At 33.3% G+C, this 27445-nt stretch overlaps 3 protein-coding genes across 4 annotated transcripts; 2 read left to right on the forward strand and 1 right to left on the reverse strand.

The window, feature by feature from the left end:
• Positions 1–3762: 3762 nt before the first annotated feature.
• LOC125191784 (protein PLASTID TRANSCRIPTIONALLY ACTIVE 12, chloroplastic) lies at positions 3763–7453 on the reverse strand. 2 transcript variants are annotated; one of them, XM_048089196.1, is made up of 11 exons: positions 7312–7453; positions 7176–7231; positions 6145–6819; positions 5953–6065; positions 5194–5453; positions 4961–5082; positions 4782–4850; positions 4614–4667; positions 4359–4463; positions 4152–4281; positions 3763–4075 (listed from the first exon to the last, which is right to left on the reverse strand). In XM_048089196.1, the coding sequence occupies exons 1-10, from the start codon at positions 7343–7345 to the stop codon at positions 4180–4182; spliced, it is 1590 nt and encodes a 529-aa protein (XP_047945153.1). In that variant the 5' UTR covers positions 7346–7453; the 3' UTR covers positions 3763–4075; positions 4152–4179. The 2 variants fall into 2 exon arrangements, with proteins under 2 accessions (XP_047945153.1, XP_047945154.1); XM_048089197.1 differs by having other exon boundaries at positions 3763–4081.
• Positions 7454–19783: 12330 nt separating this feature from the next.
• Positions 19784–20813, forward strand: LOC125195453 (receptor-like protein 33). Its single transcript, XM_048093600.1, has 3 exons — positions 19784–20502; positions 20580–20723; positions 20803–20813. The coding sequence occupies exons 1-3, from the start codon at positions 20007–20009 to the stop codon at positions 20811–20813; spliced, it is 651 nt and encodes a 216-aa protein (XP_047949557.1). The 5' UTR covers positions 19784–20006.
• A 2422-nt stretch (positions 20814–23235) lies between these two features.
• On the forward strand, positions 23236–27356 carry LOC125197118 (receptor-like protein 36). The gene is made up of 7 exons (XM_048095822.1): positions 23236–23308; positions 23544–23687; positions 24071–24142; positions 24209–24280; positions 24347–24418; positions 25204–25275; positions 25725–27356. The coding sequence occupies exons 3-7, from the start codon at positions 24082–24084 to the stop codon at positions 27230–27232; spliced, it is 1785 nt and encodes a 594-aa protein (XP_047951779.1). The 5' UTR covers positions 23236–23308; positions 23544–23687; positions 24071–24081; the 3' UTR covers positions 27233–27356.
• The last annotated feature ends 89 nt before the right edge of the window (positions 27357–27445 follow it).

Consider the following 27445-nt stretch of genomic DNA (forward strand, 5'->3'; position numbering starts at 1 on the left):
GTTTGATTTTAGAAAAAGTTGAAGGTTAATAAATGAAATGAAATGTTGGAGTGTAATAAATGAATTGAGATGGTAGAGTAGGTAATAAATGAAGTGAGATGAGTTGGTTGAAGGTGATTCTTTGACTTTTGATTTATTTTAATATGATAATGATATTTTTACGTAATTTGACTGAATGGTAAAATTATGTAGGATATGGAAAATTTTAAAAGTGACTCTTAAACTGGATTTAACTTTTATAAGAAATGCATCTTATCGGGACAGAGGGAGTACTTCACAGGAGCATAATTAATAATTAAATCGCAATTTTTAGATAATTAAAATTTAGAGGTGCATGGAAGAGAAAATGAAGGACAAGAAAGAAAGTAACAGCTCACCTCTTAGATTTGTGGGTCCCACCAAATTTCTACTAATTCTGGATTTCCTCGCCTGCAGGCCCACCGACTTATTTTGCACTTTTTCACGATGCTATCCTCAAATATTTCAGCCTCACCTAAGAAATTAAAATAAAATATAGAAAATAAAGTTAGAGAAGGTATAAAGTAAGAGAGAAATATAGGGTTATTTATAAAAGAAAATGTATCACTTATAGTATGATGGCCTGAAAAGAAAAACGTCTCACTTATAATTAGATGGATGAAGTATTTTTTTCGTTCACAAAAAGTTAGTCAGTTTATAAATGACAATGTAAATAGTAAATTAAGAGAAATAAAAAAAATTTTGGGAAAGTAATATTAACGGATTAGAGTCTTTTGTTATTTGTTAAAGTTTTATTTTTAATTGGTCTATTTTTTAGTACACGACTCAACATGAAAAAAATTAATTTTTTTTTTATTGATGTACCGAGAATTAAATATTGTTCAATTTTTTATATTTAAAAAACGATTGCCTTATATTGATTTTTTGAGCTATTTTTCTTGTTATTTTTATTTTCATAGTTCTTTTTAAAACTAATAGTACTACATGAAAATAAGATTTGTATTTCATTTTTTTTAATTTTTTTAAAAAAATTTCTATGCTTTTTTTAATTGAAAAATGATGCATTTATTCTTTTAAACTAAGGAATATAGTTAGATAAAGTACTACTAGTAGATAAAAAAGAAGATAAAAAAGGGAAAAAAAAATTGACCCCAATATTTTAAAGTTCTTTTAATACAAACATAGCCAGAAAAAGACTCAACTAAAAAGCAGACGGGGATTTTTTCCCCTTTTTTTTTCTCTCCATAAAATCCACATGGGATCCGTTTTCACACATGTGGGCCCACATAGTGGGCTGACTGTGGAAATGACTGCATTGGACACGGGAATTCTACACCACCTGCCCATTTTAGTGGTTTGGTCTTCAAGGAGGGTAGAATATTTGGATCTTTTTGCAATTGTGTCTCACCTATAATTAAGTAGGGGTAATGATTAGTAGCCGTCATTAAAATTTTTAATTTTAAAAAGGGCTTAACACTTGATTACGACGCTTTGTTTCGACACATGAATCTATCCTTCAAGTATTTTAATTTTTAGATACTTAGATACAAAACCCCCTTATGTGCTAACACCATAAGACCATATTACCCCCCAAATAAAGGAAATTAAATTGAATTCCCAAACAATTTTTTTTTTGATGATAATTAGTGGACTATTGTGGCACGAAATAAGGTTCTCTAGCATTATAAACTTCGAATTTATATCTATATATTTGAGTATCCCCAACATATTTCAATTCGAGCATGCCTCAATTATGAAATAATTAAATGTGACATTAAATTCATGCAAAAGATCTGATATTTAATCTTAGAAAACGACATGAATAATTTGTTAATTATCAAATCAAGCATGTCAACTTGGATTAGCATTTTTAAAAAATGATAGGGAATAAATAGAGCCATTTAAACGATATCATTAGGGGAGCCCCAGGTTAATCATGCTCGTGCATAAAGGGGAAATGATAATTTTTTAAAAAAAAATAAATAAAATGCAGTTATTCAAGGGGGGTGTTTAGATGATTGGGAATATAATGATATTGGTAATTAGTGTTTCCCGGGTCTCAAATTTTCTTAACTTAGTTTTACCCCAATATTTTTATGCTATCATGAAAAATAAAAAAATCAATAATAGAAATTGCCTTTTCTCAAGAATGGTGACTTTTTTTGTTTTTTTTTTTTTTTTGTGTCTTGACGAGTCTACAATTGCATCTTTACTTTGCAATTAGATTTCTACTATTTTTACGAGGGAAAAAAAATTATTTCTTTACTATTAATCTTGAACTACTTTGCCCCCAGAGCCATTTTCTATTAGAGAAAATATAGAACAGTACTAAATCAATAGCTACTAAAATTTTGGGATTAAATGGGAGTATATGTTTAATTATTATCCAATATTTGTTTAATGGATTTTTAAATTTAAAATTTTTTATTAAACTTAATAATTATTTTTTGAATGCCAACAAAAACTTCGTTGATAAATTAACAATTGATATACTATATATTTTTGAATATGTAAGGGTTTTATACTTTTTTTCAAATTCAATATCATTTTCAATTTAAAAAGTGATAGTTAGGATTATTTAAAGTTTTATAACTAACCCCAATGATTAGTAAAATCCCTATTATGAATAAAAAAGGGGAAACAAGGCAAGAAACAAAAAAACAATTAATTAGTTGGGTTTCTTGATCGTGTTTTTGGTACCAAAATTATCCAACACACATGTCTTCTAAATAAGAAAGTCCTAAAAAAAAAAATAATTTAATGTACGACGTTTGTATTTAATTATGATGTTTTAAACCACCTCACTAATCATTTTTATATCATAATCCGGGGTTTTAAAAACAAAAAAGCTCCTTTTAAAATTTTTTACTAGTCCGAATTTCTTGTCTTTCGCTTTTTTTTTTTCTTTTCCCAAAAATTAAACAAAGGGTCCCCATTTTTTTAATATATATATTTAGCACAATATTGTCTGATACCATCTAATATTTTTTAAATTTAAAAATCATAAATACAGTTTTGATATGGTATGCTGCTATTTATCATTTCAAAATCCTGACTTTTACAGTGGCCACTTGCTAATATTTTTTGACCTTGTACTTTATGCTCCCTCCGTTCCATGCTAAGTGGAGCATTTCTATTCGACACGTGATTTTATATAGTGTTATTTTGTGAGTTGAGTGGAGAAGATAAAGTAAGAAAAATTGAAATAATAGAGAATGATGTTTCTATTTTTAGAAATGTGTCATTCAGAGTGGAACATTTTAAAAGAGAAAATGGTTCTCTTATAGTGAGACGGAATGAGTATTACGTCTTTTGTAATAAAAGATCCAATTTTACCGATTCAGCCGTTCAATCTATGATTATTACGTCGATAAGATCCAACCATTTAGCATCACATTAGCTTAGTAGTGATTCAGAAATTAATATGAGCCAACTTTATTTTAGGCTTTTCATCATATGAGTCGGCCTATAAAAAATGAAGGCCCATTAAACTCTATAAACATTAATTTTCTTTTTTATTTTTACATATTTTGAACCACACTTTTTAGGTAAAGCATTTAATGTTCATATTAATACTACTATAATAGTCATTTCATAATCACAATTTTATTTATAAATGAAAACCACAATTAAAAATATATGAAGTAAACCTATACATATCTATACATACTAGTGAATTCTTCTGCTTCTGCTTTAAATTTGACTAAATATGATGATTTCTGCCAAAACTATAACATATCATCAACCATCAAAACACCGAACTTAAAAGAAAGAGAAAAAAAGTAGACAAATAATTTAGAAATGATGGTATATCCAAGAATTACATGTTGCACAATATATAAAATCTGGTTGAAACAACAACATTATATACACATCTAAAATCCAACACCAATTGAGATAGTTCATACTTGGCATTTTCTTACTTGTAACTTATCATAAAAAATGACAGTGCAAATTCGCTCGTTCGCCTTCGCCTTCGCCATGAGCTATCTCTCATAGCTCTCCCCTCAGTGTCACAATAGCAGCATTCACTGAAAGAATCTAAGTCGAATGCATGTCTTCAGCAGTTTCAGAGGAGTTCGCTCTCGTCTCCACCCTGAAACTTGCGACACCAAATTTAACTTTAAGCTGTCTAGTTTGAGATGCATCTCGAGAGACATTGATTCTCTTACCTCACTCAACCATGACATAAGAGGCAAACTAATCCTCTTGATCGAAGTCTAAAAGAAAGTCTGTCAAGTTCTCGGAATCATCTACAGCTTCTTCCAGAGTTTCAATTTTCTTTTTGGGCTTCGCCTGCGACTAAAGTATGGAACACGATTAGGTGCATCTCAGATATCATTAAGTAAGAACTGTGTAGATTAGTAGTTTTGAATTACTTTTGGCTTGAGCAGTTCGTTGTTGCTTTTTACGATGCTCCAATTGCGTGTAACTTTCTCATCTTCTTTGTCTTCCACTTCATCTTCGCTGTCCTCTCCTTCGTCCTGTCATTAGAACTCAGAAAATGTGTAACCAACTTGTAATAGTCTCAATTTTCAAGAGAATGAATACAAACTCGAGCATGATATGTATCGTGTTAAAAACAAATGGAACAATCAAGAGAGGTCCAAAATGGTGAAGGACAAGATTCTCACATCATTTTCTCCTATGTCGACTGCTTGCGCCATAGCATCATCCATGTCTGCCATCTGTTGCAGAAATGGAATGCTTAACAAAATCACAGAAAATGCTACAAAAAAGAACAAGAGGAATCGACGGATCCTCAAATTTAGGCAATTCCACTGTGGAAAATATGCAATTACCTCGACTACTTCATTCTTCTCCTTGGCTAGGATTTCGTCCATTTCCTCTCTTGTTATAATTTTTCCATGCTGATAAAAAATTTCAGATATCACTCGATTTATAATGTACGAGGGAATGGAATGAGATATACTTATGTGATAAATTAAAAAAGATGTGCAAGTAATCAACTGCGCCAAACCTCTTTTAGATAATCAAGCATGTTTGGAGTCGGTTCGTGAAAATCTGGACCCCTGTAATCAATCACCTCGTTCGGATCCTGAATGTAGTTGATAGTTGGGTAAACAGGATCTCCACCCCATACTTCAAACAAGAGTGAATTACATAAGCCAAAGACAGGATACCGGAAATATTAAAAATTATAGCATTCGAGATAATGAGATCAACAGAGAGGGATGACAAAGGCGGATATACTTTGCTTTATTTGATCCTCCCGCATGCGCATTGCTAGTGGATCTCGGGGAATACGGACATCAGTACCCATCATGATGCGGTACTCTCGATCTGTTTGATATGTGAACATCTCAATTAGTTGTGTGGTCTCGTCTTCACCAGTCTCTTCAAAATGCTTCTGCACTGCTTCCCGTGAGGTGTCTTTTTTCCAAGCTTCGACCCATTCTGAATAGTAAGCTATGGGGCCTAGTGTTTGCAGCCTTTCATTTTCTTGCTGAAGCCTACAAGTCAAAGTAAACTGAAATTGGCTACCAAAACATAATAATTTTAAAGCCGATATTGATAAATGAATCCGAAGAAATAAACCTTCACTTTACAGTTTATTTCGTAACAATTTTCCTATTGTGCTTGCACTACGCCTTCAGAAGTTAACGGTCATAGACTCATAGGCAGAATACATCATTAACTGTTTTCAGTTAAGCATTAGACACAAATGCTTGTTTCACTCTTTTCTTGGAATAAAAACATTACCATGATCCCAGACAACCAGAGAAACTTAATCAAGAAAAATAAGATATTGTATGTTGGTTGCTTCAATCTCAATTTATAAAGTCTAAAACAGGATGAACAGTTAGTCCCATATAAGGTATCTATATCGAAGAAAAAGGGAACGAAAAGAATAAATGCACCACCGTAACTTAATCTGAAAAATCCCCATCTCAAAACAAACAAAATACTAGTATTTCAAATGCAAGTTTAGCTAAAGAAAAAACGCTTTACCTCTCTTCTTTATAAATATGACGTCTAGCTCTGAAAAGAGCGCATTCAGTGAGGGTCGGTTCTTCACCATAAAGCTTAATTTGCCCAGTCTCTGCCATGGCCTTGAGAAACACCTGAAAAGAAAAAGTAATACCAAATGTGATCTCAACATACAAGTGTGAGCGTTAGTTTCTCATCTCAGAATGCACATACTGTCTCAACATCCGGTCGCCTCCTTTGCCACCTCGACCATTGTTCCTTATCAGTCTTTCTCCAGTTCCACCACAGTTCATCACTTGTAAGAGGATCGTCAATCGGTTTCTTCACCTCCGGATCAATAAAGGGGTGAGGATTTCCAATCTTCTTGTCAAGTTCATAGCTACTCAACTCATCTCCCGTGGGTTCTGTCTGATAGACAACATATCCAGACGACTGATCTTTTTGTTCATCAAGCGAATCCTCTTGAGTTTCAGCTTCCACTTGATCATTCACAGCTACATTCGTCGTCTCTGAAGACTGAGATGCAGAAAACGAAGACTTATTCCTTTTCCTCCTACTTCCAGGGTTTTTCCCGAAAGATGGCTTTCCAGTTGACTCGCCCGTTGGCTCAGGAGCCCGTGCAGCCCTTACTCGACTTGATGTGCCTTCCGGCCAGTACTCTTCCCCTGGAATGCTCGCACGAGCACCAGAAGCTGGCTCCATCTGACCGGAAGTGGAGTCCATATAGCTATGATACGGATAACGCTCAACTGATATATGCTCGATAGGGCTCTGTTTATCATCTTTCTCGCACCTTATTCGATGAAGTAAAGGGTCCCTCTTTAACGGAGAGATGGTTACAACTCTAAAATTTGACATTGGGGAAGAAAATGGACCTGCAAAAGGAAGCTGCACCAACCCAACGGATAAAACGCTGAGGAGAATGACATGTATTTATAACCAGCATAGAATTGCAACTTCTTAAAGCAACCATTGTTTGGAAAACAAAAAGAAATGTGGAAAATACCTAATCCATTTTACAATTATGAACAAATCCATATTACTTCATCATTCCAATCTATACTCTAAACCAAGACACGATTTTTAGAGTACTAGCAACTTATCAGGAAACAAAAGCCTAATTATTCAAGAAATAGAGTACGATTATTGAATTCAAGAAACAGTTCAAGTAAAAAACATGAGACAATTCTATTAACTCCAAAATTAATCAACAGTTTGCCAGAATAAATAAATAAAGTTCAAACCTTGAGATTCTTGGTGACGCCCCCGTCTACTGAAACTATCCTTCTTAATCCTCCATCTGAAATCATAGAATCCAAAAATTTAAAGTAAAGAATAAAATTCAGGAAAAAAAACATAAAAGAGGGGAAAAGGAATGACCTTGATAGCGCCAGGAAGGAGTAACAGACGCCATTTTCCGAATGGATAAATTCCAAAATAGTTCTTGGGTTTTTAGTACATCAATTTTAGTTGGGTTTAAGCAGAACAGAGACAAGGTTTTGCTCCTTTAGGAGGATAAAGAGAGCAACCAAAATTTCAATCGGAAAGGATAACGTTAAATTTAGTAATTTACTGTTGTGGGAAAAGCGCTACTCATTTCAGGAAATGTTTCAACGACTTATCTCATTTTGGTTATTGGCCAATTTCCTACTACTATCATATATTCATATTTAAAAGGGAAAATTTTTAAAATAATCATTTAGTTTAATCAAATTTAAAAGGAAATTTTTAATATAATCATAAAGTTTAATAAAATTCTGTTTAAAAAAATAATTATGTTATAATTAATTTTGATATTTTTCAATATTGTGTTCAACGTGGCAGCTGAAATCCTTAACTTTTTTATAAATTTATACACTCCGCAAAGTATTAAAGTTATGAGATTGATCATATTTAACCAAATTTTTAAAATTATGTGGTTAATAAAAAATTTGCAATTTTTATTTCAGTTTGCCATATTAAAATAAGTTTCAAATTTTTATTTATTATGAATTTTTTTAGTATCGTAAATTGTAAAACATGGCCTTCAAATAAAAATATACAATTTGATCCAATTCATCAGGCCTTCAAATATAAGTTTAAATTATGATAAAAATTCATCTCAATATTATAAATAAAGAATATATCTGCAATATAGACAGCATGGAAAGCCAATCCACAATGCCAATATTTGCATGTACGATATTATTTTTCGATAGCAATCACAACATTGTCAAATCCTAACCCAACTCAAAATCAAATTCTTCCCAATATTCGGGCTATTTAAATCCCAGCCTCTCCCCTTAATGATACACCCTTCAAACTTCTCAAATCACCAAATTCTCAGCCAAAAATCAAAGGCGATGGCTCGTGCTATTAAGTTCGAAACAATTCTATGGTCGCCATGGACGTTGGAGGAGCACGACACCGCAATGAGTCAAGTAGAGCAACACCGTCAACGAGGATCTTCTATCGAGGTCGATCTTGTTCAACTCACCGCCGCGCCTGTGCCTCACTCTCTCTCTCGCCTCCTCCCCGAGTTCGGCCTCGTCATAAGGGTTTTGTCGGATTCGTACGAAGACTCAGACGACGTTCTCTCAGGCTTCAAGTCACGTCGCTGCGACGACAATGCCGGTATTGAAGACGAGAAGGAAGTTTGTAGCATATGCTTGGACGATCTGTACCGTGGATCGGTGACTGCTTTGGATTGCGGCCATGAGTTTCATCCCGGCTGCTTACGGCGGTGGCTCTTCCGTGGCAAGAACTTCTGCCCCCTCTGCAAAGCTCCCGCGATGAAGCGACCTCGAGTAACGCTAGCATCTCTCTTAGAACAATAGTACTATGTTTTTGTTGTAGTCATGTTTTTATATTTTGGTAAATCTTTATTTGTTTATTTAATATACTATAATTTTTAAACTAAATGAATTAATTTTATCGTAGTGTACCCGGAGAAATATCATGTTTGATCTACCAACTTTATATTTTTTGTCTTATATAATCGATATGTGACAAGTAGTGTGTGATCAAATAAACTAATAACTAATATCAATTTTGTATGTAAAAAATATCAACACAAAGACATAAATTTATCAATCTTCTTCATTACAAATACGATATACATTTAAATAAGCGGATATGAATTGCGGCTAACTCGAAAATGCTCGTTCGGATCGAAGCTATTGAGGATTGGATTCGGATTCGGATTCAGATAGTAGACGAGACATGATACGAACTCGCGGATCATGAATCAGACCCAAAGGTTCTTGACGTGATAGTGCCTCTCTAGCACAAGGTCAAAACACAATATTACCAAAACCTAAAAGATACAACTATATTAAGCAACTCGTTGTTTATTGGAGTATCTATTTTCTTTTTTAATAGGAGTAATATTGTGCAAGACCAGGGTGTCCGATGATTGGAACAGTGACCAAGATCCCATCTATATGTAAAGAATTACCACAGATAGGCGAGAGAGGGGAAGAATGAGCAGCAATTTGCATTAATTCAGATATGTCAAATTACAACTATAAAGCAACTTATATAGCTCCACGTACGGAAATAACAACTCAATCAACAAACTAACTAAATATGATCTCATGCATCACGCCTATGGTGATTCGATCCTTGGTTCACACGTGTTGCATGCATCCATGCAACACTTTATTCTACTCTAATCTGCGCTTATTCTTAGCTCGTGTTTCGCGTACCGTAATCGATATTTATTGTCTTATATAATCGATACTACATTCAAACAAGCGGGGAAGGAAGAGATAGACAATGATGAATTGCGACTAACTCGGAAATGCTCGTTCGGATCGAAGCTATTGAGGATTGGATTCAGATTCGGATAGCAGATGAGACGTAATACGAACTCACGGATCATGAATCAGACCCAAAGGTTCTCGACATGATAGTGCCTCTCTAGAGCATAAGGTCAAAACTAGGGCTGACAAATCATGCGGATTGGGTTTGTAACATCTCGGAATTTAGAACCCTAATTTTAGAGCCCTAGAATTTAATGATGATGACGTGGAATCGAGAATGCACTTATTTCACGAGGTGACATAATTAATTTGAGACTAGGGTTTGTGTGGAAAGTTTGAAAAGTCAAACTTTTTGATTTAATGATGTGGCATGTGATTTATTAATTTGTGAAATTTTGTGGTAAATTAATTATCTAAGGGTGAGTGAGAATATTAGAGAAATTTCCATAAATACTTGTCACCCTAATTCTTGGAATTTTCGAACCCTAGCCCCCTTGAAGAGAAATTCCATTTCTTCCGGAATTTATTTAGTCCTTGGGATATTTATTCAAATTAAATCCAAAAGCCAATTATTTCCTTGTTTAAAGATGGAAAAATCGAGCCCCTTGTTTCTCTAGTGATTTTCGAAAATCACTATGATTGGGAAGGAAAGAATTATTTTTATTTGACTCTTTACTTGATTTCCTTCCATACCTAGAATTTAATTATCCTACCAAATCTTTCCATATTTCAAGAGAACCTTACCATACCTTATTTTAATTGATAGTCAAAATCCATACCTTATTTAAATAGGCTAGAAATCGCCTATTACCTTGTTCCATGGAGGATTTTCCTTATTTTTATTTTGCTCCATGATATTATATTCTATATGGAAAAATACCAAAAACAAAACCATGGCTAATTAAACTAGCCTAATTTTCGAAAATAGGGAGATATGGCCATCTCCTATTTTTGTTAATTTTCCTTCCCTACTTCACCCTATTATTTTATTCTATTTATTTATAAGGCAAAAGATCCTACCAAATATTCTATTCTTATTACCTAAAGATCTCATTGGACTCTATAAATAAGAACCAAAACCCCAACCCTAGCCCCCATAGTTTTCGAAAATCCCCTCCCCATATACTCTCTCAATTTTCTTCCACTTTACTCCATAAATCCTTCATCTTTTGAGAAGAAATCGAAGTTTAATCCGTGGATATTGAAGAACCAAGCCTATACTTTGTTTCTACCAATTGATTTTCTCTAAAAAGGTATTTTCGTTTAAGACTTATATTGTTCTTCTTCTACCTCTTCTTTTCTTTTTCTTCCAACCGATTTAATCGGTGTTCTTGAACCTTCATGCATATTAATTGAGAGAAAAAAAGGGATAAGAAGGGATATGGGAATGTGTGTGTGTGTGTGTGTGTGTGCCGAGAGGGTGAGGTGTGTGTGTTCCGTGTGTGTGTGTTATGCATGTGGTGTGTGTGTGTCGAAGTATGTGTTGTGTAGTGTGTGCTTGATGGCTAAATACTTTTGTATGATATGATGATAGATCTAGGGTTGAGATGCAAAGGAATATATGTATGTATGATAAGCATGACTTGAAATTAGTGAAATATGATAAGTGTGACTTGAATTCTATGAGTTATGGAGATTAAGGTGAATCGTTGGGAAAGAGGGAAGTAACGAGACATGCATAAGTTAAGAATTATAATTGAACCTAATTCGTGAATACGTGCCTATGTGAATTTAAAGGTGAAACCTCGGTTGCGAAGCCAGATAACGGAAAAGCGAAACTACTTGAAATCTAAGCAGCCGAGGTGGGCTTTACTCTCAAAAACTCTCTTTTATTTTGTCAAATTAATTATCGGAGCTATAAGGGTGGTTTAACTGTTATGCCATGCCTATGTCTGTTTTAATGTGATACTTGATATGCTTGATACGAATTCGGGTCTGAGTATGGGTCGCAAGCCCTACCAGGCTGTGTACACGAGGGGATCGGGAGCCGTCCTAGCTAGTCGGCCGGTCTCGTGGGCGAAAAGTGTGGCCACACTTTCGTCGCACCATGGAATGATTGTGATTGATATTTTGATGAGGAAAATGGGGAGATATTTTGACTGGCCAGTCTATGAAAATATATTTTGTGATACTCGTGATATTTCTCTTAACTGCTTAAAACTCGAGTTCACTTGGTAAGGGTGGCATAATTTTTTTGAATAAAATGTTTTGGCAACGAGCTCACTGAGTATTTCAAAATACTCAGCCCTGCATGTGTTTTTCCTATGTGCAGGTTGAATGATGACGAGCGGTGGCGGGTGTTGAGCAGCTTAATTAATGAATATGGATTTGTTGAACTCTAGATGTAGTTGTGTCTCCATACATAGCTATACTTATCTCTTGGTCGTTTTCCGCTAAGTTTTTGATACTCTGATATTGATTCGGTCGATTGGCACTCTTTTCTTGTTTTGAGGCCTTAATACTTTTCTTATGACCTTATTCTTGAAACCTATGTCGTACTCCTAAGTTTTTATCGCCGATTTATGAAATTTCCTTTTTGATTACCTACTTAAGTTATAGGTTGAGTTGTTGCATTAAATACTCTGATATTTCTTCCATTTCTTTTGGTCGGTACTCTTTGAATGAACCCTAGCCTATGTATTGATTTCTTGGAGTCGGTTTTGGGTAACAGCCGCCGCATTTATTGTACCCTAGGAGGGTGGGCTGTTACAGGGTTGCTATCGGGTCAACCTAAAATCGACCCAATCTTATCAGGTCCCAACCCAACCCAACCCAAATCATCGTGTTCTTATCGGGTTCAACCCAAACAGATTCGTGTCGGATTCATGCGGATTTCATGTCATCCAGAAAAATATCGATCGTGTTGGATTCGTGTGGATTTCGTGTCATCCAAAAAATTATTGGTTGTTTTTTAATGATAGTAAGTTATTACACAATATAAACACTATACGATAACGACCGACATATGATATTATATAATTAAAATCTGATATTACACGATAAAATAAGATATTACAAAATTTAAATAATTAATTTAAATAATGTTAAAATCCAAATAATAAAATTAAAGAATATTAAAATTAAATCTTACAAATAAAGTTAAAATAATTAAAATAATAATTTTTTTAATAAAATTTAAGTATGCAGTAATATGTTTTTTATCGTAAAAAATAATTAATAATAGTATTAATCATATTCTTACTAATAAAATTAAAATTTTAATATTTTTAATTAATAAAAATAATTAAAATTAAAATTTAATATATTATTCTAATTAATAAAAATAATCAAAATAAATATTTTTTTTCTTAACGGATAACCCAACCCGACCAGCATCCGACCCAACCCAACCCAAAATTTTCGGGTTCTTATTGGGTCGACCCTATAAGGACCCAAATCTTAAACGTGTGTGTTCGTGTCGGGTTAACTTCGTGCGGATTCGTGTCGGATTATCGTGTCGGATCAAAAATTGTCAGCCCTAGTCAAAACACAATATTACCAAAACGTAAAAGATATACTCCATCTGTCCCACATATTCGTCTCACTTTGACCGGGCACGGGTTTTAAGAAATGTAATGAAAAGTGAGTTGAAAAAGTTAGTGGAATGTGAGTCCTACTTTTATATATTAGTTTTATAATAAAATGTGAGTAGAAATAAGTTAGTGGAATATGAGACCCACTACCAAAAATGGTAAACTAAGTAACTATGATCCCATGCAATCGCGCCGCCTATGGTGATTCGATCCTTGGTTCACACGTGTTGCATCCATCAATGCAGTACTTTATTCTACTCTCATCTACGCTTATTTTAGCTCGTGTTTCACGTACCATGATATAATGAGTCGAGCATTATTTATCGCATAATATAGCACATGTAGGCAAAATATAAGAGAGTATCTCCATAATTGCTCCCGGGATGCTAACATTGAAAAATACCCTACAACTATTAATACTGATAGAGCTAGTAATTTTTATGTCAAAATTATTAAAAGTAAACATAAAAGATTATTTAGTAGTGATATTTTATAAAATCAAAGCAATCTATGAATAAAGTTGTTATTTTTATTTCTGAATTTGTTTTAGTAGCGTAAATTATACGACGTGCCCCCGAAATAAAGTTTATGTTTTGATTATAAAATTTATATTAATATTAACAGTATAAAGAAGGAAACTATCGGCATAGACACTATTAAATCCAATTCTAACCCTAATACAAAGTTTATCTTTTATTTAAACCATTTTTAATACTATTATGTAATCAGCAAATCATCATCCGCCTCCACCAAATCAGCATTCGCAGGATTCAAACCCTTGCCATCAATGGCGGATCCAGGAATTAAAAATCGTGAAGTCGAACGAGAAATAAATATAATAATATTTAAATATGTTCTTTTAATAAAAATACATTACAAATGAAATAAATCTATCTTATAATTGGCTCTTACGTGTATGATACAAAATATTCACATCAAAACTATCAATATATTTTCATAATTTCTTGTTCATCAATTTCAATCTTGTCTGAATTATCATCAACTATCCCACGTTCTTCTAGCCGTTATGGTTCTTGTTTAACATTAACTAGAACAACTAACAGAAACTCAAGGTCTTTTTAAGAAATTTAATCATTAATATAAAGTGGAAGGTAACTAATAATACAAAATATATTGATCATATTTATTAAAATTAGGGAAAAATATAATTGCTATAATCAAAGTAAAAGAATAATAAAACATGATTAAAGAGGTGAAACCAAATTTCAAAATAATAATAATGTTATTAATATAAAAATAATTTATTTATCGTTATGTTTGATTTTTCAAAATCAAATCACACCATAAAAAATGTGGAACCAAATTTCAAAAACTAATATCTATACAATATATAGAAGAGGAGTTTTTGGAAAAAAATTATATTGCCATTTAATTTAAAAAATTATGTTAAATTAAATATATATAATTTAAAGGCAATTAAATGTGTGATTATGGGGTGAGTTGGAGGGTTTACTAAGTGGAGTGAGTGAGAAGTTTCTCTTCACTTCCAAACTGACAATAGTGAGTCGGTGATTGATTTCGTCCACATTGCTTATGATAAGAGACGTAATCAATTCAAAAACAATAGTAAAATTTTATACCTCTTCTCACGAAATTTCAATACGTACAAAGGCAGTATAGCATTGTTGTTGCTCCTACGAGATGGAGGCGATGGACATGGACGAGGTTGAAGAAATATCGGACATTGAAGCATCGGTAGGAGCAGTGGAGAATCTCCTTGGTTATTGTTTCAAGCAGAAGAAGCGTCTGGAAGAGGCCTTGACGCACTCATCCTGTGCTGACTCCCCCTCCGCCTCGCCTCGAGTTCGTCGGCGACGCCGCTCTTGGCTTGGCCGTCGCCAACTTCGTTTACCTTTACTATCCCAGCCTCGATCCCGGGAAGCTCTCGCTCCTACGCTCCGCCAACACCAGCACTGAGAAGCTTGCGCGCGTCGTCGTCCACTACCGCCTCTGTAAGTACGTACGCCACAACGCTAATGTCCTTGATGAAATAGTATCTCCTTCAATTCATTTTTTGTACTTACTAATTCCATTCCAATTTCGATTTGCACTATATTAGTTTTTTTTTTACCAATAATTGATGTTTTATAACTGGTAGCCGCAGGGACGGATCTAGAAAATGATCATAGAAGGAGCAAAAATACATGTGGGGATATTTGAAGTGTTTGAGGAGGGGTATTTAAAGAAGAAACTAATATTAACTTTTTTCTACAATAGAATTTATACATAGATATGAAATTTTGAGGGAGGGCATTTGCCCCTCCTCCTTGCACATTAGATCCGCCCCGTAGCCGATATGATAAAGAGAAATTACTGCCAAGTTTGGAGAGAATTTATACAGTGGTATAGTTTTGACTGACTCTAGAGGTGTGTAGTGGAAAAAATATAGTAATTGATGGATTTGTCAATATGTACTATTTCAGAACATGGCTTTGGTGCAGTTGATGGTGAAGTTGCCTTTTGTTAAGTAAGCACTTTTGGGTCGGGGCTTAGCAATACTGATAGCTAATTGTTTGTATAGTTCACGTTCGATGAATTTTGCTGTAATTCATCACTGAATACGCCTGATCAAGTGTTTCTTAGGATGCTGAGACAACTCTCTCAAGATCATGTTCAATTTATGCCTTCAGTTTATAATGATGAGGTTGATTTTAATTTTAAAGTTAATGTAGTGTATAAAGAAGTTTTAAAAATTATGAGTAATCTTTTATTGTGATAGTATATTTTTATCTTATGTGATTTGTTTCAAATTTATTATGCTTCAATGTTGATTTGTGTGGATTTTTTTTCTCATATAACTAAAATTGTTACTCATATTGTTCATTGTTAATATTGATTCTAATTTTATTAATTAATTTAAAATTAAAAATTAATGTGTTAAAAATATATTAATTTATGCATAGCACAGCTGTGATACTAGTTTTACTTAAAAATCCAAAAATATGTTATCATGACATGACCAAATTATTTAGTAATAATTTATAAATGATGTTACATAAAATATAGTCCGAGTATAATTTTTTTTTAATGTTGTTAACATTAAATAAGTATACAAAATGATAATTAGATAATTTACGCTTTTATACTCATCTTTCCATATATTTTAACGGAAACGTGGATTAAATTATGAGGCATATTCTAATTATTCAATACTAAAATTAATTGTACAAGGCCCAAGCCCAACTGAAGTCTTTCTTCCCCAATTAGCCATCTCTCATTTTTCACAGATTCAGCGCAGACACCACGAGCCATGGCGCCGTGACTGGATCCGGCATCGAGTCAAGAACAGAATTCCAGAGGCCGTGGGGTCGGGACCCATTGGGAGGAATTTTCTGGCTGTTCTCGGGGGACGGCGGTGGGGTCGGCCGACCCCACTCGACCCCACCTCCCTCCGCCGCTGCTTGCCATACTCGTTCACTCACAAGAATTACACCCTCACTCACATGGCCATAACCGTTAATTTTGTTTTTTTATAATCACGAAAATTTCCATAATTAATCGGATACCTTATATATTTAACCTTCAACCTTTGGCCTCATTCCTCATACTTTTCAAAACATCAAAGGCGATGGACGAGACAGAGACAGAGGTAGATGATCTTGAATTTGAAGAAAGTAGTACTACTAGATGGTGGCCATCAAGCATGGGAGAAGTTCGTGTGGCCTTGCCTGCTGTTGATGTGAAGGGAGAATGTGATTTTTAGTAACTTATTATTTAGTTTTATAATAGATTGATTGTGAGTGTAGAAAGTGTGGAATATCCGAATGTTTGGTATGCATTCTAAAAATGGAATAAATAAATTTATAAATTATAGACAACCTAAATTGGTAAATTAGCTCTTTAAATGGTAGGCAAGCATGGTAAGTACTAATACATTAATTTAATATGCCCCGGGATTATATTTTGTAGAGTGTGACATGTATTTTGAGAATGTTTTTCAGTAGCATAAAACAAATGATCCATTTAGGAAATTTAGTTGCTGGATTTAGGGGTGGGAATACGGATATCGGGTATTGGATTTACCCGTACTCGACCCGATATCCGCTGAATTTTGGATACCCAGTATCCAATTTTATGGGATTAATTTGGGATTGGGTATTGAAATATAAGATAAATCGGGTATTGGATAACCCGACTAGATATTGGTATTACCCGAATATCCAATTTATTATTTTAAGCATATTTTAAATTAAGTTTAGTCATTTTGCATTAAATAATCTTATACTTTAAAATAAAAGTGATCCATTTTTTTTGTTTTATACTACAAAATAAATGAAACATTAAAGACATTAGTCAATTTAGATATTTCTATATTTCCATTAATATATAAAATTTAATTTTTGTATTAGTTATTAACATATGTAAAGAGTCGGGTATTTGGGTACCCAATACGTCGGGTATGGATACCCGGGACGGGTATTGGAGTACCAGAAAATATATCGGGGTGGGTTTTGGATGGACATTTTGGTGATTTTCGGGTTTGGATATTCGGTTTTTTCGGGTCGGGTATCCACGGATACCCATATTCCCACCCCTAGTTGGATTAATGTTTTTTAGAATTTTTTTCCCAATAAGACTCCTATTAATAGAAAAAGCGAAAAACATAATTTCTACGTCGAACAGGAGGGAATAGTATTTAAAAAGTACTCCTTCCGGGCTTATCAAATACGTTGGTTTGGGCCTCACCTAAATATTATTACTTGGGCTTATCGAGTACGATGGTTTGGGCCTCAACAAACTATTATCAATTGGGTTTAAAAAATAGCAAAGACTTCTCACTTGTATTTTGTTAATGGATATCTGACTAATCATTTCGCCAATTAACTTATTCAATGGCGTGACAAAAGTGTTGCTTTAGGCTTTAGGATTACCCTAATGCTAAGTGTCAATTAAAAAAAAAGATGAAGGTGTTGGCACAATGTGTATCTAATGCCTAGAAGAGTAATCTAAACACAAGGTCAATTCCAATTTTGATTTCCTCTAATTTTCCATTCTTACATTTAAACCGATCACGCACACATTCGCTGTCATTGCAGATTTATGGGGAGATTCCTTGTAGCAGTTTCAGCCGTAGGATAACTACTGAAATTGGGAATTTGAGGCTGCTTTGAGTTTTTCTCTTTTGAAGGTGCAGTCTCGTCTTCTGCTTACTTTTTGTATTGTAAATACCGATGCGCTAAGGTGTTTGTGAAAATGTCTCAACGACTACTGTTTCTGGAACTGTAACAACTTGTGCGTATTTACAAATCTTTATTCTATTTTATATATAATGGCAAAATTCAGGTGCAATACTAAAATAATTTGGAAACCATCTTCTATTAGGTTTATTAGGCCCGATATTTCTGCCTCATTGGGCCTTAAAGTGAGCAGGCCCACTAGCGAAGTCACTAGCTTCGTAGGATTAAACTTTTCTTCATATATGACTTATTCTCCAAGCTTCGGAATCATTAAAACTAAAAGTTTGTAAAATGCTAATCTTTTTTATATTGATTAATATGAATATTCTACGTTGAATTCATAAAGGAGCTAATTCCATACACAAATTTTGAAATACATGTCATTAGTTTACAACTCTTAGTCATTCTTCTTCTTTTTTCAATCAATTTTTAAATTGTACATTAGGATTTGTACTGCTAAAAGTCGTAAATATATGGCCCATAACGAACAATCTCATCAATTTCCTCGAATATTACCAAAATGCAATTATATACCAGAACAATATACTCCATCCGTTCAATAATAGTGGAGATGTTTCTTTTCAGCATCCAATTTAAGAAAAATTATGTTAAGTGAGTTAAGTAAAATAAGAATAAAGTAGGAAATGAAAAAAGGTAGAGAATTGAAGAAATAATAAAGTAAGAGGGAGTAAAGTAAGTGAGAAGAAATGTGTTGACTTTTACTTAAAAGGGAAATGACTTCGCTACTATGAAACGTGCCAAAATAATAAAATGATTTTACTACTATGAAACGGAGATGGAATAGAGAGAGTATCAAAAATTATTTTTTCATGTTGGGAGTGCCACCAAAGTGTTGTTTTCACTTTAATAGTCGTCGGTGGAAAAAGTAGATGCATCCATACAAGTGTACCCAAGTCCAAAAGCAATATAGCAAGTTTCTCAGTATGTGGGACCTGTTCTTAGCATTTTCTGGCCATGCATATAATATGTGGACCTAAGTCCATGTTATGTTTTTGTATATTATGTGGACTTGTGTTCATGTTTTGATTTTGTAGGTCAATTAAATCTATATATTAAGTCCATGTTATGTTTTTGAATATTATGTTATATTAAATCTATTTTGTGAGTATATACATGATGCATCTATTCTAATTAAATTGTGAATATGATCATAAAATCATAACTGAGAAATACTAGTAAACACTGAAATAGGAAATCGTGTTAGATGATTGCATCGTGAAAGTGAAGACTTTTCTTTGTTCACTTTATTCTTGAGAAGACAAAATATCTCCACTCCATATAGCTTTCGATTGCAACTATTTAGTACCCTGTTTCTTTAACAACTTCATCATCATTAACAAACCTAAATTTCAGTTTACTACTACTTTCATGGAGACCTCTTTCTTACTTCCTTTTTCACTCATACTTTTTATTACATTAAACATCTTCTTCACCCTCACCTCATCTGCACCAATAACCGATTTCACCACTGATCGTGAAGCTCTTCTTGCTTTCAAAAAAGCCATCACAGTGGACACAAGTGGTGTGTTGAGCAACAACTGGCTCACCAACACTTCTATCTGTGACTGGGACGGCGTCTCATGTGGCATCAAACACCACAGAGTGGCAGCCTCAATCTCTCCAACTTCGGCCTCAAGGGAAACCTCTCTCCACATCTCGGAAACCTAACCTTTCTCCAGTCCTTGGACGTTAGCTCAAACAATTTCGAAGGTGTCTTACCCGCTGAGCTGTCTAAACTATGCCGTTTGAAGCAAGTAAATGTGGCATCTAACTACTTCAGCGGAGAAATACCGAGTGGTGTCCTTACAAACATGTCTTTATTGGAAGACATTGATATGGAGTTTAACGAGCTATCTGGCGAGCTCCCAAGTGACATATGCAATAATACTCCGAAACTGAAGATACTGATTCTCAGAGAGAACCTAATGTATGGAAAAATTCCAAGGAATATATATAAGTGCAGCAAGATGGAGCAGTTGAGTTTATCAATGAATGCGTTCAGTGAAAACATACTAACCGAAGTTGGGAAATTGAGTATGCTTACGTTTTTATCTATATCTCATAATGATCTCCAAGGTAACCATATTAATCTACGTATTAATGAAATGGAGCTTTCACACTCTAGTTAACCTCATTTTTCGACATTTTGATAGGAAATATTCCGTCTTCTCTCTTCAATGTTTCCTCGTTGGAATTCATATACCTCGATGGCAATAATCTATCTGGAAGCATACCCACAAATCTGGACAATTTACTCAACCTTCAAGAGTTGAATCTTAGTAGCAACTACTTGACAGGTGCGAAGACTAAATATACTCTAATAATCTTTTGGCGCCAAATAAATGTTCTGTTAGTACTTAATTATTTTCATATAAGGTGATTCGTAAGGTAGCTTGCATAACATTTTCTCTAATGGATTTAATAATACGTAAATAATCTATTTCTAGTATAGTCAAAATCAAAATCAAACATGGACTTTATTAAAGTTGTAATCAACTATATCTTCAATATTTTACTAGTAAATCTCGAATCATCAAATCTACTAAGACAAATCCTATATCATTATATCTTAAAATAAGTGAATGAGATTAAAGCTCACAAATTTCAACAAATAGTAGATAAATTATTAACAAAAAGGTAAAATAGTCAACCTGCTATAACATAATAATGTTCATGGATTTTTTTATATCAACATAGTGTATTACAAATATCAACACAATTTTATTAATATTGTACATGCATTATATTGAGATTGTTTGATGCATTTATTTATATAAAATTTGCTTATCAACATATACAAAAATTGAAATAAAAATTATAAAATTTCATCATCCCATTATCGTCAAAACATATGCAAATGATGTTTAGTTAGAATCCTTATAAAATTACCTTTAATTTAATATATTATTTATGATAAAATAATCTAAATCGAGAGAGTTATGTAAATTTGAAATTTTAATATGATTTTGAAGAGAGAGATGGTATTTAATTTTAACTAGTGTATATAAGAATTGATAATAAGGGAGGTGATCAATTGCTAACTAATTAGCAATCCAAAACTAATGCCAATTTTTAACCATTAGATTAGGAGATCTAGTGGTTGATATAATGTAAGTGTATTATATTTTAAATTTAATTAATTATTAAATAAAATGAAAGGGTATTAATGTCAATCCCCTCTTATTAAAATTATCCTAAAACTTTAAATTTACGTAATTTTCTCAATTTAAATTATTTTTTTGCAAAAAATATATCAAGTTAAAGGTAATTTTATAACGATTCTAACAAGATCTCAATTGCATATGTTCCGACGATGTTCGAATGATGAAATTTGATGATTTTTATTTCAGTTTTCGTATATGTTGATGATTTGATGAAATCTCAACATAATGCATATAAAATCTCAATATTATGCATGTAAAATCTCAATATAATGCATGTGAAATCTCAATAAAACTGGATTGATATTTTCGTGTACTTGTGTTGAAATACTCATGTCATGTAAATATAAAAAAACACAAAAATTATGATATGATAACAAAATGATGATCTTACCCTTTGTTGATATTTTATCTACTCCTTCCTTCCCACAAAAGATGTCACACTTGTGGGACGGCACAAGATTTTAGGAGATTTTATTTTGTGTGTTAAATGGAGAGAAAATATAATTTTTACATTCATGTGAGAGAACTTTTTTCAAAAATGGAAATGTGACATCTTTTGTGGGACAAACTAAAAAGGAAATTGTGACATCTTTTGTGGGACGGAGGAAGTACTGTTTATTGAGATTCGTAAAATTTAATCTCATCCGCATATTTTAAAATCTAAGGATGAAGATTTGGTCTTGATTTTGGATTATGATGCTATAAGCAATAGAAGATGACCCTTCATATTAATACCCTTTTTTAGTTTATTTAATAATTTTTTAATTTAAAATATAATCAACGTGATATTATTTCAACCACTACATCTTCTAATGATTAAGATTTGGTGGGATTGCTTTTTATTAGCAATTGATCATAACCCTACTTTTAGTTTATTTAATAATTTTTTTAATTTAAAATATAATCAACGTGATATTATTTCAACCACTACATCTTCTAATGATTAAGATTTGATGGAATTGCTATTTAGTTAGCAATTGATATAACCCACTCTATATTAGTAGTATTAGTGTTGGATCTTGCTTATAAGAACTTGGCATATATATTTATAAACACGTACATTACATATTCCTAATAAACATCTTGTACTACTAGTATTACTTTGGTAATCTAAGACAACTAGAAATCCTTGACCTGAGTGAAGCAAACAACGTTTTTTTGTTCAATTAATGCGTAGTACTTCAATTGCAAAATACAAACTAAAATTGGGAGTCTTCACATTAATTTGACGACTTCAGTCAACCTTATTTGTTACATTTTGATAGGAGGGATATTTTTGAATATATGTTCGTATCATAGTCTTCCTTCAAACATGAGGCTCTCACTTGTCAATCTCCAACTCCACTCACTTGAGAAATTTCGTCTTTATAACCAATTCTTGCCAGCTGGCCATACAGTTGAACAGAACCTTGTAGGAGTATATATATCTATTATTCCTGCGGCCCCAAATGAATGGTGTATTTGTAAATAAATCTTATTTGGGTCAGCGTCTTATTTCGTAATTATTTGATAAAATTATGTTAAACTTTAATCGGAGGCCAAATCCTTAACATATTAACTGCCAAAGTTGTTTCTAAGCATATTATGTATAGGTGTAATTAATTGCAACCATGCACTGCTATGCTTACTATGCAAATAATTAATAGGTGCCGTACCGAAGGAGATTGGAAATCTTACATCCTTGATTAATTTGTATCTTAACGACAATCACTTGACAGGTATGATTTGATTTGATCACTATTTTGATTTAAGTTCAAATTTAATACGCTGATGAATTAATCACTTTCCACAATCTAATTCTAATATTTCAAAAGTTTATGCATCTAAAACTTTCTAACCACTACTTGGCATATGCCTGAGTTCGATCTTGAACAGTTGTAATGAAATTTACTATCTATTCATGATTCAATGTTCTATGTTTTAATAGTACTTCAAGAACTCATATTTTGATAGGAATAATTCCGTCTTCTATCCTCAACGTTTCATCGTTGGAATACATACACCTTAACGGTAATGAACTATATGGAAGCATACCCACGAATTTGGGAAATTTACGGAACCTCCAAGAGTTGTCTCTTAGCAGCAACAATTTAACAGGTACGAGTAGCAACTTATATATCTAGTACTCTTTTGGCCAGGAATATATTCTACAATTTTAAATTAACATAATTTTTAGACAATTGTCTTATCTCTGCAATATGTTCTAAGTTATTTGAAACTTAAAATTGACCTCTCTTCACTATTAGGCCTGTATATTGCTAAATTTGTACTATATTGTTTATATTATATTCAATACTAATTCTAATATTCCAAATGTTTATATATCTAAAACAATCCAAAAACTACTTGGCTTGTTCCTGATTTTTTTAGATCTTGAAAAGTTGAAATGAACTTTACAATATAGTCAGGATTCGATGTTCTCTGTTTTACTATAATCCTGCAAGAAGTCATCTAAGTCTATTTAATCGATGTTCAATTAGGTTCCATACCGATGCAATTTGGCAACCTCAATTCCCTGAACTTACTAGATTTGAGTATCAATAAGTTTACAGGTATGTTTACATATGATTCAATCCTGCAAGAAGTAATTTAAGTGTATTTAATCGATGTTCAATTAGGTTCCATACCGATGCAATTTGGCAACCTCAATTCCCTGAACTTACTAGATTTGAGTATCAATAAGTTTACAGGTATGTTTACATATGATTCAATCCTGCAAGAAGTAATTTAAGTGTATTTAATCGATGTTCAATTAGGTTCCATACCGATGCAACTTGGCAATCTCAATTCGCTAAAATATCTAGATTTGGGTACCAATAAGTTTACAGGTATGTTTACATATGATTCAACATATAGTTTGAGTATTAATCTATAATTTACTATCCGCATTATTATTTTACATACTTAAATTATGTGTAAGCGTTGTAGACAAATTGACAGGTATGCGTTGAATCATACATCATGGTTTTGCAACACTCTTACTCTTATATATTGCTTGCAGCTTTATTCATTTTTCAACACATGACTTGGTTTGCGTCCCATCAATATAATTTGATTACTATTACAATTTCATTACTACTTTGATTTCAAACCAACTACTAAACTTAATACGCTGCCACAATCACTTTCCATACTCAAAGTCGAATTTGAATTTGTCTAATCTAATTTGTAACCAAACTCCATATTGGCTCGTATATCACATCAATATAATCTTACTTAATCTTGAATAATGTATATTTACCTCTTTTGTACTCCCTTCATCCCCCGGTAATCATATACCTTTCTAGGTTACCCCATCGAAGGTGAGTCATTTTCTTTTTTGATAAAATTATATTCTCATTTTCTTTATTTATTTATTTTTCTTATTTTATTCTTTTTTCATCTCTTATTTTACATTTTCCCTTACTTTATTAAGACAATTTTTTAAAATTCCGTGCCAAAACGAAACGTCTTTATGATAGAGGCAAGGATGAAGTATAATATTAGAATTGTTTTAATCTGTAACCTCTAATCATTACTACCACTGGATTTTGGTTTAAATAAGTTTGCTTAATCTGTAAGTTCCATTCCCGCAAGAAGTCATTTAAGTCTATCTAATGCATGTTCAACTCAGGTTCCATAGCCAACCAAGTTGGTAACCTCACTTCGCTAGGATGGTTGAATTTGGCAAACAATAAGTTCAAAGGTATGTTTTTATATGGTTCAATATATAGTTTGAGTACTACACTGTGATTTATTCGCCGCATTATATATTATCTCATGCTTGTACATGTTCCGAAAACAAATTCGTATGATTTGATTATAGCCGTCATAATCACTTTCCTTAGTCGAATTCGAATTTAAATTTATCTAATTTAATGTTCTAACCAAATTCCATATAAATCTTAAACTTATGTTATCTAGAACCTTTCCTATTACTACCTATTGAATTTTGGTTTGAATATATTGGCGTATAAATTTGTAAATTGTACGCTGCTCCAAAATGGTGTAACTCGGACAAAATACAAAAAAACAAAGCTTTATAAATTTATCAAACTTTAGTTATTACTTTACTATCCACTCTTCCATATTCAAACTTTAATTATTACTGTCCACGCTCTATCTTGATCTTTATCATAACAGAATCACTCACAGGCAAAATTCCAACCTCTATCACCAATGCTTCTCAGCTTGAATATATAAACTTGAGCAATAACTCATTCGCCGGCCCTATCCCCGACTTCGGTAACCTAAGACAGCTGCAGGACCTTGGTCTATGGGATAATAATCTGAGTGGGGTAGAATCGCCGAATCAAGAATTGGGATTTCTCTCTTCTTTAACTAACTGCCCAAATTTGACGAGTTTGGATATTGGTAACAATCCGATGATGAATGGTATCCTTCCAGCTTCCATTGGAAACTTGTCATCTCTTATCAGATTTACAGCATATAACTGCAGCATCAGAGGTATAATTCCTCCTGAAATTGGAAATTTGAGGAGTTTGGAGGTTTTGGATTTATCCAACAATCAACTCACAGGATCCATCCCAACTACATTTCCAGTGGGGTTTATTCTGATTTTGGGTTTATCCAATAATCAACTCACAGGATTCATGCCGACTACATTTTCAAAGGATTGTAGGCTTATGTCACTCGACTTGAATGGTAATAAGTTGGCAGGAACATTACCCCAATCCCTTTCAAATTGTGGAATACTGCAGGTTCTTGATGTTGGAAACAATAGAATACAAGACACCTTTCCAGTTTGGACCGGAAATCTTACCGATCTTATGATCCTGGTATTGAGGTCCAACAACTTTAGTGGTACCATTACTTCTCTCGCTTCCAATACTACTCTTCCATTCCCCAAGTTGCAAGTTTTTGATGTATCACATAATGCATTCGTTGGAAATCTGCCGAATGAATATTTGAGGAACTTCAAAGGGATGATAGGTGCACATGTGTATTATCCGTATGATCCAAAAATGTCTTACTTTTATAGATATTCATTGACATTAACTGCGAAAGGTTCAGATCTTGAATATCAGAGAATGTTGACAATCTTGACAACAAGCGACATGTCATCCAACAGATTCTCAGGCAGTATCCCAAGTTCCATAGGAAAATTGAATTCCTTGATATATTTGAATCTGTCTCACAATGGCCTCACAGGAGGTATACCTGCATCTCTTGGAAACATTACAGAACTCGAGTCGTTGGACCTGTCTTCAAACCGATTGGAAGGGGGAATTCCAACAGAGCTAACAAATCTCACATTTCTTTCGGTGATGAACCTTTCCATGAATAATCTTTCAGGGAAGATACCTCAATCCAATGGCCAGTTTTCCACATTTGAAAATGCATCATATATTGGGAATTCTGGACTATGTGGAATTCCTTTATCACGAAAATGTGAAGAGCCTTCGCCTCCAGTTATGCAGAAAGAAGATGGTGATGATGATTATGGTATTCTGGATGGATTCTGTTGGCAAGCTGTTGTTTTGGGTTATGGATGTGGATTCGTAGTAGGTGGGATTGTGGGTGGTCTGGTTCTTGGGTATGGAAGGCCTAAATGGTTGGTGGAATGGATCTACAGATTTTACAGGATAAAGATGAGCAGCCGTAAAGGAAATGTGGCACCACAAAGAAGAAGAAGAAGATAAGAAGGTTTGAGCCTTTGATGTTGAATAATGGGTATTGCCGTCCCGTATTGTTGTTTTCTTAGATTTATTTGCATGTTATACTGAACTTCCTAAATTATGTTGAATATTAATGAATGGTGCTTTTCAGTTACGCTTTTTGGGAATTTCAATTTCAAATGAGATGGATTGGGCCTCCACTAACAATTAATCCTTATGACATGGGCTGATCAACTG

Source organism: Salvia hispanica, chromosome 6 (assembly GCF_023119035.1).
Source record: "Salvia hispanica cultivar TCC Black 2014 chromosome 6, UniMelb_Shisp_WGS_1.0, whole genome shotgun sequence".
In the NCBI taxonomy this organism is placed as follows: Eukaryota; Viridiplantae; Streptophyta; class Magnoliopsida; order Lamiales; family Lamiaceae; genus Salvia; species Salvia hispanica.